Below are 11,395 nucleotides of genomic sequence, written 5' to 3'. Positions count from 1 at the left end.
AGAGAGATCAGTAGTCATGCTTATACATGTGTGTGTGTGTGCGTGTGTGTGTGCGTGCCGTGCGTGCGTGCGTGTGACTCAGCCCCTAATTGACCTAGCGCGACTAAACTTGGTATGTTTACACATCTTGGGGAGAAGGTCTGTCGCATACCAAAACCACCACTGTCCTTGACCTTAGTTTGACCTTCACCGTCGACTTACATTTCCTCTTCGGCCTTCTAGGGTAACCAGATTCCATATACTTCCACATCTGAGGCACACCAGTTGTCTAGCAACCTTTGTCTTTGTCACTTATTTAACTTTACCTGCTTCTACGTCCTTACAGAGATATTCATTCATACTAGATCACGGGGGATACATGTAGTTGGCGACAACTGCCCGTTTCTAGTTTTTTTTACTTTTAGTATTTACGGTGACGTAATCACTTTAAGTTAAAGGACAGTAGCCTCTAGGATTTTACTGCATACAACTGTACTTACTGTATAACAAATCGTCTATACTCACACGTATTTGTTACCGAAGATACCTAATTTAATTGTTAAATTATTTACACACTCAACGCTACGAAATTTGAAGCGGCGCCATGACACCCGCGACCGTGCTCCACCCGCGAAAAAGTTGCGTATTTGACAATTTATTTTGCACGTTACAGACGCGAGGGCTAATCACAAAAGTGCAATTATATTTATACCTAAATGCTATTTAACTGAACGATATTCATTTTAGGGCAAATTTATCCATATTATAACTGAAACTATATGTCGTTTATAAGATATTACAATCTTTTTGCTTTTAAATGAATAAATAAGAAACACCTCGCTCTGTAGCCCTTGGCAGGAAAGTGTTTTGCGCAACTTATCAGATCGTGCGCTTTAAGTGGCGCCACCGTCGTTGTAATCAAACTATAGTCGTTAGTTTTAAAACATTTTTAATAATATTTTCTAATGGTGATTGAACCATGAAACTTTTTATGTAGCGTAATTATAACCTAAATTAGCTGAAAATAACCCTAGAACCTAGAGTAAACTCTCCCTTTAAGTTACGTAATTACTACCGTTCTGCAGGTCTGCACCGTTCGTTGTCAACTCCTGTGCATCAGCCTCTCCCGGCTTCATCGGTCGCCTAGAGGGCGCCACTGGATGCAGTGGGCTACAGCAGATGGTCAGCTTCCTTGAGTGGCCCGTCGTTTCGGTTTTCGGCCGAGACGCGCGTTCAGGCGGCTTGTTCTCATCCTCTGACGTGTCATCATCGTCGTCGTTCTGCCAATTCGTCGCTTGCTTGCACTGCAAGCGTAACGGACACGTTTGTTTACATCAAATAGACCGGCAAATTAGGGAGTATTGTAGAGCGTAGTTGTATGTTATAATTTAAAGTATAAATATGCTGGCCATCTGTACCAAGTCTCAACCTAATGTCCGTAACCTATCCGCGTAGTACCCAACCTAACTATTTCTCATCTGTCTGCTAAACGCCCAACCCTTCTCTATGTACAACCAAACTATCTACGATTACTAATTCAATGTGACATCTGTACAACATATGTAAAAGAGACGTTACAGTATAAAGAAGGTATCTAAGCATGAAAAGTAAACAGAAACACTAATTATATTTTCATATATTTTATTTTGTGCAAATTAACACACAAATTTACTATTTGCTGGTGCTACTTAAATGCTGACGTAGTCAATTTAACCACCACAGAGAAGCAAACATGATGTTGGTCAACCGTACAGCAATGATGAGAAATTTCCTGCGGCAAACAGTTATGCGCACTAATGAACACACTAGTACATGTATGTAGTAGTTACCACGGGCACTTGGAACATTTTAATAATATAATGAAGGTGAATAAAAACGAAATGTATTTACAACCAAAGTCTAAATGTTTATAACTTTACTCTCTTACGTCTATTTTTTAGTGATCATTTCCTGTAAATGCTGTTCAAAAGCTCCCCTGCAACATGCAAGTACAGCACACACACACACCGCTGTGGACCAGATATCTATGGGTAAAGAAGGCAGTATTAAAGGTAGCTTCCCTCGAACTTTCCACGTAAATTTTTGTAACAAACCACTGTAAAAACGTAGGTAAATAACTCACTACACTTTAGCTGAACGTTAGCTTTGAAAATAAAACTGTAAAAATATGTATCAAGCCTATATTTGCTCAACGAAGAAACAACTCGAAAAACGCTTTTCGCCACGGTTCCGTATAATGGCCCCATATTGTCTAAATTTGAGTAACCATCATTTCAATCAAGTCAATGTAGCCACTTTCAGATGTTATAACTTTTAATATAAATCATTTTCTAAAATCAAACTTTCTGATCCAGATGAGACGGGATACTAGAGAAGCGTTGCCGTTGCGGTTGCCGAAAGAAGGTGTTGACCCGAAGTGCTGAGCGCAGATCTTGCGCGCAGTTCCGCGGCAAGGCGCACGCGACCGCGGGAACGTCCTACGACAGTATGCAGCGCTGGCAGCTATGGATCTGTGCGCCGAATGCTTACGCCGGCGCACGCATCCATAGCTGCCAGCGAACAGTCCACAATTTTAGTGGGGGACACAGAGGGCAGACATTTGGCACGTGAACAGTGTTCACTTGTTATAAAAACATAATGTCTCTGTTCGTAACCGCAGAGCCGCGATTTTTACCGTTAGAGCTTTCGAGATAGAACGTGCTAAAAACCCAACAAAACGTAATCCGAACTAACAGCAACCTGACAGTACTCTCTCGACTCACTCACTCATTAACTCGCTCAGAATACTATAATCTCCCAGCAACAAAAACGTTGCCATTACCCCATCAGCTAGCCATGTACATGACCAGAAAAACCATTGGGTCATAACATGCCAGTGTGTATAATGGGGTTAGCCGCTAGCTTTGTCAGCAGGTGGCGGAGCGGGAGTTAGAGGTGTTACAACGATTGCGCAATCAACCGGTCAGTTGGAAAGATACAGGCATCACGAATAGCCGATCGTATCGTCATAGCGATATAACCAAGTTAAAATGCCTTAGTAAAGTCTGCAGCGATCACTTCAGAGAGGCTGACTATACTAGCACACTTGATTTAAGATAAGCTCGATTATATCGCAAAATAGCTTATAAACATTAGTTATTAGCTCATTTGACTTGAGGTTTGCAGTAGTTTTCTTGCGTATCCATGCAGTCTAGATTAAAAAAACAATCATACACGTGGACGTGCACACACGCACGCACGCACGCACGCATGCACACACTTGTACCTGCACACGCACGCACACACGCGCACGCCACGCATGCACGTACATGTATGCCCCAACGCACGACGCACGGCAACACACGTGCACGTTTACACGCACGCGCACACCGCACGCATGTGTACGTACACACGCACGCACGCCACATACGTGTACGTGCAAACGCACGCACGCATGCACGCATGTGTACGTGCACACGCACCCCGCGCGTACATACGCACGCATGCACGCACCTGTACGTGCATACGCACGCACGCAAGCACACACGTACGCATGCACGCACGGGTACGTACACACGCACGCACGCACATACGTGTACGTGCAAACGCACGCACGCATGCACGCATGTGTACGTGCACACGCACGCACGCCACTACATACACACGCATGCACGCACCTGTACGTGCAAACGCACGCACGCAAGCACACACGTACGCATGCACGCACGGGTACGTATACACACGCACCTACGCACGCATGCACGCACGAGTACGTGCACACGCACGCACGCACGCACATGTACGTGCACATGCACGCACACACGTGGACGTGCACACCCACGCACACACGCACGCATGCACGTACATGTATGACCACACGCACGCACGCACGCACGCACGCACGCAGCACTTGTACGTGCACACGCACGCACGCACACACGTGGACGTGCACACCCACGCACGCATATATATTGTCAGCGCGAATATAGGTGGTGTACGACAGTAGGGGCTCTTCTGCAGGTCATACATGTACCTACATACATACATGAATCTCATATAACATATTACATAAACTCCTCAGCACACGCAAAAGAATAAACACCCACTTCACATATGCACCACTAATATCACCGTGAATCTCAATAAACATATTACATAACTCCTCAGCACACACAAAAGAATAAACACCCACTCCCCACTCTATCCCGGTGTGCATATGGGTACGCGGATAATCTTCACCTCTGCAGATGTCTGCCCCTCCAGCGCAACTGTTTCTAGCGGCTAACCCCATTGCATCCCCCGAACGAAGTTCGTGGGGATACTATGGGTTTGGCATCGGCGCGCCGCCGCCAGGCCGCCAGAGATTTCCTTGTGAACGCTCCTACGCGCTGCAGTTCTTCTCCGACCATCTTCAAAATTTCGCATGAAGTGTGCGTTATCGTAAAGCGAAGACTCCCCTATCGTTTTTGGTGTGGCGCGGAGTCATCGTTACCATGTTAACAACATTTTTTGTCGAAAAATTCTAGAACCTGTAACTTCTGCACTTTTTACACGATTGTCATGAAATTTATATTTGTATTAAAATTTGCATTTAAATTTATATTTAAATTTATGATTGTCATCAAATATATATATATTGTAAGCAGGCAGATTGCATATGCCACGAGAAAGCGATAGCGATGCGGGAAATGCAATCTTTGGCGCCACAAGTGTCGAGAGGGTTGTCCACAACATGCTGAGAATGGACGCTACGCGAGCCAGTCGAGCAGGTACGAGAGTAAGCAATGGTCGAGCGCGGGGCTAAGGTTTCCCTGGGCATTGCGCATGTGACAACCTAGACGCTGACCAGATGACCTACGACCTCGGGGCAGGAATGGAATCATGGAATTCGGCCAAGTACGAAGCCGAGGGCGAAGACACGCATATCCGTAGCATTCGGTCCGGGTAATGGAGAAGGTATAGGACTGCATTCCCGTATTTGGTATGTCCAGTTGGCCGGAGGAAAGCGAGAAGGGAGCTATAACGAGAGGTGACGTAGGAAAAGGGCGCGGCGTATAATAAGGTGGAAGCCATTGCTTCTCGGGGTCTTGGTTAGAAGACACCGATCGAGAAGGTGTAAGTGCGTGATACGGTTGCTATGTAAATGAACGGTCTTGCTAGTCTGTAGTACATTGAATTTCCATGTTGTATTATGTAGTAAAACACTACTGAACGCTACTTCTCGTCTTGTCTTGTCTCTACTTGTCTCTAGTTCATTACAGAATCTCTTTAACAAGGTAGCGCGAATCACGTGTCTACAATATATATACATATATATATATTATATCGGCCCTGTGTGCCAAATTCCATGACAATCGGGTAAAAACAGCACAAGTTACAGGTTCTACAATATTTCCACAAAAATGTGTTACCATGGCAACGATGACTCCGCCCACGCCAAAAACGATTGGCGTCTTCGCTTTACCATAATGCACCTTCATGCCAAATTTGAAGATGATTCGAGATCGGGTAGAAACTGCCCACCAGTTCACTGCGACCTTTATTTCACCTTTACCTTGACCTTGATCATATTTCTCTTCCGCTCTCTAACTCAGACCCTAATTGACCTAGCGCGACCAAAACTTGGTATATGCTTACACATCTTGGGGAGAAGGTCTGCCGCATACCAAAACCACCACTGCCCTTGACCTTAGTTTGACCTTCACCGTCGACTTACATTTCCTCTTCGGCCTCTAGCGTAACCAGATTCCATATACTTGCACATCTGAGGCAACACAAGTTGTCTAACAAACCTTTGTCTTTGTGACTTATTTAACTTTACCTGCCTTCTACGTCCTTACAGAGCTATTCCATTCATACTAGATCACGTGGGATACAGGTAGTTGGCGACAACTGCTCGTTTCTAGTTTTACATAACACGGCCAGTGCGCAGAGCGGAACAATCGCCGCATAGCGGCAAAAGTAAACGCTGGGAAACATTCGACCAGAACGTTTCACTTTTATTTTTAGTCTAAAAGCTTCGAATGAACATATTCACGAGCAATTTTATTTTACCTATCACACATATATAGGCAAGTACAAACGTGCAATGTTAAAATAATACATCTTTGCCCGATTTTATGTTTGCCGCTTGAAAAGTTCGAGGGAAGCTACCTTTAAATGGAAAAGTTATAATTTGAACAAGTGAACATTTAGCTACGCATAGATATCAAAATGGAGGCAGTTGGTTGTGTATTTGTGCTGTGAGTGTTGAAACGAAGCGAGTGTCGTGTGAATTTGACGGTTACGCTCTCTCACGTGCTCTATAATTGTTTGTACACAGCGGTGTGCGTGCCGTGTACTGGTGTGTTGCAGAATAGCATTTGAATGGCATTTACAAAAAGTTATTACTAATAATAGGTATCGCGTCAGTTGCGAACAGTAGAGACGAATCCACATTGTATATCTCGAACAGCTTTATTGAGAGGCAACGAAACACAGTGAAGACTGAAACATAACAGAAGTCAACAGTATAAGCCACCTGGTTGGAATACGTTACTGTAGAATCATAATTGTGCAGTATTGTTAACATTAGAATACAAGTAAGAGCTAATTATAATGCTATATGCAACTGCTTGATACTGAGATGCAAAATAAATGAACAATTGGCATGAACTCTGGAACGCATCCATTACAGATTCCTGACATGTAATGACACTGACATGACATGACATGACATCCTGATCCTGACATGACATGACACTGACATGACACTCGTACGACAATTTACATAAATTCGTTTCTCAACGCCGCCATTTTCACGGAGTAGGGTAAACTAACATATAAAGCCTTTCCTGGCAAACTTATGAACTGACAATAATAACTATGTTCATACAAAAAGTCTACATACCATATACTAATCATATAAACTAAAAATAGACACCTACATTTATGGCCAGTCAGCGGTTGCGAGCGAACGTGAAGAAGACAGACAATCAGCGCCAAAGATTTCTATCCCAAAATTGCTGCACCAACCTAGCCCCAATCACAAAAGAGTTCACCACGCGTACCTGCTCTGCATGCGCCAGTGTAAATTATTTAACTGAGCAAAAAACGGACGGAACACTCCCCGTCTGATATTTATAGAATATCACTACAAATGAAAAGAATACAAAACATCAAATACACGTTTAGATGGCTACACAAAAACTACTTTGACACATTTCTCAAAAGAGTTTGAAGTCGAACACTTTCGACAATCGCGACATCACAATTGTTAATTTCGGTCCATCAACATCAATATTCCATCACACATCATAATCTGTTACAAGTAACACTGTCTCGTTTACTGGCCGCGTGTAACAGGTGGGTTTCCCGCTGTCCGCTACCACCCGAACCTTCACTGTACGGACCTTCCCATCCGCACTAGGAAGTACCTGAGTGATTACTCCCATGGGCCAGTGATTCCTAGCTGTTTGTTTGTCCCTTACAAGAACCACATCACCAACTGACAGGTCTCGTTGATCGTCTGTCCACTTTCGGCGTTCTTGTAATGTCTGAAGAAACTCATTGCGCCACCGTTTCCAGAACATGTCTGAGAGTATTTGCACGCGTTTCCACTGCGCTTTGAACAAATCTTTGACATTGGAGGGAATCACAACAGTGACAATGCTATCACTTTTGTGCGTGAGTATCATAGACGGACTAAGGGGATACGGATTTCCAGGGTCAGATGAAAGTGGAACTAGTGGCCGGGAATTAACAATAGCCATGACCTCTGCAAGGAACGTCGACAACACCTCGTGAGTGAGACCTCCACTAGTCACATTCAACAACAAAGAGTCCAAAATCCTCCTGGTGACACCGATCATCCGCTCCCACACCCCTCCCATGTGAGAGGAATGTGGTGGATTGAAGATCCAAGTAGCACCATTTCCGAGAAGGAAATTTCTGACGTGGTTACTTTCAACGTTGATTCCAAGACCCTCTGTGGCGCCAACAAAATTGGTCCCTCTGTCTGAGCGAAAAAGCTTTACTTTACCTCTAACAGCAATGAACCGTCTCAGTGCGTTTATGAAGGATGATGAGCTCAATTCTTCAACCAACTCAATATGCACGGCTCTCGACACGAGACAGGTAAACATGACTGCCCACCGCTTACTGCTAGCTTGACCCCCACGTGTGCGACGTGTGACTATTTGCCAAGGCCCAAAACAGTCTACCCCGACTGATGAGAACGGGGGTCCAGGTTGTAACCTATCTTGAGGCAGTTCTGACATCTTCTGAAACCCGAGGCGCCCCCTCAGTTTCCGACACGTTACACATCCGCGTATCACTGAAGCAATCAGACGTTTTCCCCCAGTAATCCAATAGCCTGCCTCTCTGACCGCGCCCTCGGTAATTTGTCGACCTTGATGACTGACTGACTCGTGACATCGGCGAACGATCAAGAGTGCAAGGCAATGTTTACCTGGTAAGAGGATAGGGTGCTTTTCACGAACATGGATGTCCGCGTTTTTCAACCGACCTCCTACACATAACACACTACTGTTGAATACTGGTGATAGAGATACTACACCGCTGCTTTTGGGAACAGGTTTACCCTGCTCAAGACCCTTTGACGAATGCTTTCAACACGTGAACACTTCTGTCTAAGACTGGAATTGTCTCGATCAGATCTGATAGAACAGACCACAATTTATTTAATGTTTCTGTTTTCCTTTTCACTTCCTGCTGATACAGTTGTAGAGCTTTGTCTGTTAATGCTCTAGTTCTTTTTCCAGTTTCAGTTTCTACTTTGAACAGTTCCTTTGGACGACATCTTTAGTTGCCAAATTCTTCACTATCGCGTCAGCTGCGAACAGTAGAGACGAATCCACATTGTATGTCTCGAACAGCTTTATTGCGAGGCAACGAAACACAGTGAAGACTGAAACATAACAGAAGTCAACAGTATAAGCCACCTGGTTGGAATACGTTACTGTAGAATCATAATTGTGCAGTATTGTTAACATTAGAATACAAGTAAGAGCTATATAATGCTATATGCAACTGCCTTGATACTGAGATGCAAAATAAATGAACCATTGGCATGAACTCTGGAACGCATCCATTACAGATTCCTGACACTCGTACGACAATTTACATACATTCGTTTCTCAACGCCGCCATTTTCACGGAGTAGGGTAAACTAACATATAAAGCCTTTCCTGGCAAACTTATAAACTGACAATAATAACTATGTTCATACAAAAGGTCTACATACCATATACTAATCATTTAAACTAAAAATAGACACCTACATTTATGGCCAGTCCAGGTTGCGAGCGAACGTGAAGAAGACAGACAATCAGCGCCAAAGATTTCTATCCCAAAATTGCTGCACCAACCTAGCCCCAATCACAAAAGAGTTCACCACGCGTATACCTGCTCTGCATGCGCCAGTGTAAATTATTTACCTGAGCAAAAACGGACGGAACAATAGGCAAAAAAGAGTAGAAAAACATGAGGACTTTGGTAGTAAATACATTGCCACAATGTAATTACCACCAAAGTCTGCGTGTTTATTTCGTCCTAGCAAAACAGGCAATGATTGCGTGTTTATTTACCATCATTTTATTATTGAAATGTTTCAAGTGCCTGTGACTACTAGTACTAATAGTAGTAGTAGTACAGTCTACAGATTCAGAACAACAAAAACAACAGCAATATCGCCACAACTTAAGTTCTACCACCAGCACCACACCACCATCAATCACTACCACCACACCACCATCACTACCACCACCAAGAATAATAACAAGAACAACAACAACACCAAAATCAACTACAAGAAGTTGAGAAAGTCAACAACAAGTCAACAACAACGTATCACGTGAATCAGTACATCGTTCACAGCTATCAATATGTAATCAGTTACTAGCGCACGAAGGGTCGTTGTCGTATATAAATTATAATGGCGTATAATATGCACCCGAGGTAACTTCAACTATTTGATATGGTTAGCAGCCTAAAATTTTTTTTTTTTTTACGAGAGCTCTTTTTTGATTTTGTATGAAAAAAAGAGTTCTCGTAATTTTTTTTACGGGAGCTATTTTAGGCTTGGCCAGAGCTAGTTTTTCATAGCATGATTTTGTTAAAATTTTCATAATTTTGATGCACGGACTCTAATGATGTCTCATAAGGCCAAAACAAAATATAGGTGTGGTTACCGTTTCCTGACCGACCCTATTTATTCCTAGCGACCCTAAACATTTTATTGTCAATTTTCTTTAAAGTAAAAAAAAAATATAAAAAAATAAAAAAAATAAAAAAATGAATTGGACAGTTCCTGCTTCAAAAGGCACAACGCACATTCTTCGGACATGGTTCGTACATAAAATGTTTCAATAAAATAAAATGTTTTCCCTACCTACCTACCCTATTTTTTTTTCGGCATGAAACGGTAACCACACATATATTTTGTTTTGGCCTAAGCCAGAAATTGTGCCGAATTATCGTACAGGTGTTTCCCAAACGAAAGTCAAGATTATGCTTTGGCAAAATCGACGAGGTCAACAATCATTCATAATGGTGACAAAATCACGGAGGCCGGGTTTACATGTTGCTGTATGCATGTTGTGTACAAAGTATGACTGCATGCACCGATTGTCTCATTCGCATTATTTCTTTCATTCAAATCTCGTCGCAGCAAGGCAGCTTATATATGTCTCACAGTCTGTGCAAAACAATGCAAGGGACAGGTGGAAACAGAAAAATCTCATTATGTCTAGCCATTCAATAAAAAAAACTTGCTTGCCCGAACAGGAAGTGCAATTTCAAGCTACTTGCCCGGGGGCGAAATTTAGTTGCCCCGGGCCATCGGGCAAGCGGGTTTGTCGAGCCCGGCACCGCAGGGTCCGAATTTCGGCTGAAAATCTAGTGGACAGCAGGACCACCAACTTCAGAAAGTTGGTGGACCTGCACAAAAATTTGGTGGTCCGCTTCTTTACTAGCAGTGAGTAACGAAATAGTATATAAAGATAACCATTGGCATTAAAACAGCATACATGCAACTTTGATTTGGTCAAATAATGTTTCAATCTCCAGGAATGTCGAGGATGGACACTCTCTATTGACAAACTTGCTGTTGTGTGTTGTGCACTTGTGAACTTATGCGAGTCAGTAGTTCATTTTAACTAGAAGGATAGGTGTTGCCTTAACTCCATTGTGGCCTATCAAGGGGTCACTACATGTGTTGATGTTATGGTGTCTACAATTTATTGATGCAGTTTCCCTTAAAATTTTCAATTCAGATGTTGTACATATAAATGTATATGACCAGCTGTTCAGTACATGTTGTGATCTTAGAATACAAATAAACTCCTTTTCCTCCTCCCTCTCTCTCTCTGTCTCTCCTCCTCCTCCTCCTCCTCCTCCCTCTCTCTCTATGTCTCTCCTCCTCCTCCCTCTCTCTCTA

The 11,395-nt window shown here is 43.2% G+C and overlaps 1 protein-coding gene across 1 annotated transcript; it reads right to left on the bottom strand.

Moving 5' to 3' along the window:
• Nucleotides 1-6,365: 6,365 nt before the first annotated feature.
• LOC106819738 lies at nt 6,366-9,411 on the bottom strand. The gene is made up of 2 exons (XM_014824332.1): nt 6,705-9,411; nt 6,366-6,638 (listed from the first exon to the last, which is right to left on the bottom strand). Exon 1 carries the CDS (start codon nt 8,214-8,216, stop codon nt 7,245-7,247), a length of 972 nt encoding a protein of 323 aa, XP_014679818.1. The 5' UTR covers nt 8,217-9,411; the 3' UTR covers nt 6,366-6,638; nt 6,705-7,244.
• Nucleotides 9,412-11,395: the final 1,984 nt, after the last annotated feature.

Source organism: Priapulus caudatus, unplaced genomic scaffold, assembly GCF_000485595.1.
Source record: "Priapulus caudatus unplaced genomic scaffold, Priapulus_caudatus-5.0.1 Scaffold4279, whole genome shotgun sequence".
NCBI classification, from domain to species: Eukaryota; Metazoa; Priapulida; class Priapulimorpha; order Priapulimorphida; family Priapulidae; genus Priapulus; species Priapulus caudatus.
This window is presented reverse-complemented; position numbering and strand designations above follow the sequence as displayed.

Coding starts and splice junctions, on each gene's coding strand:
- LOC106819738 (XM_014824332.1), bottom strand. CDS start 8,216: ATGTCAGAACTGCCTCAAGATAGGTTACAACCTGGACCCCCGTTCTCA.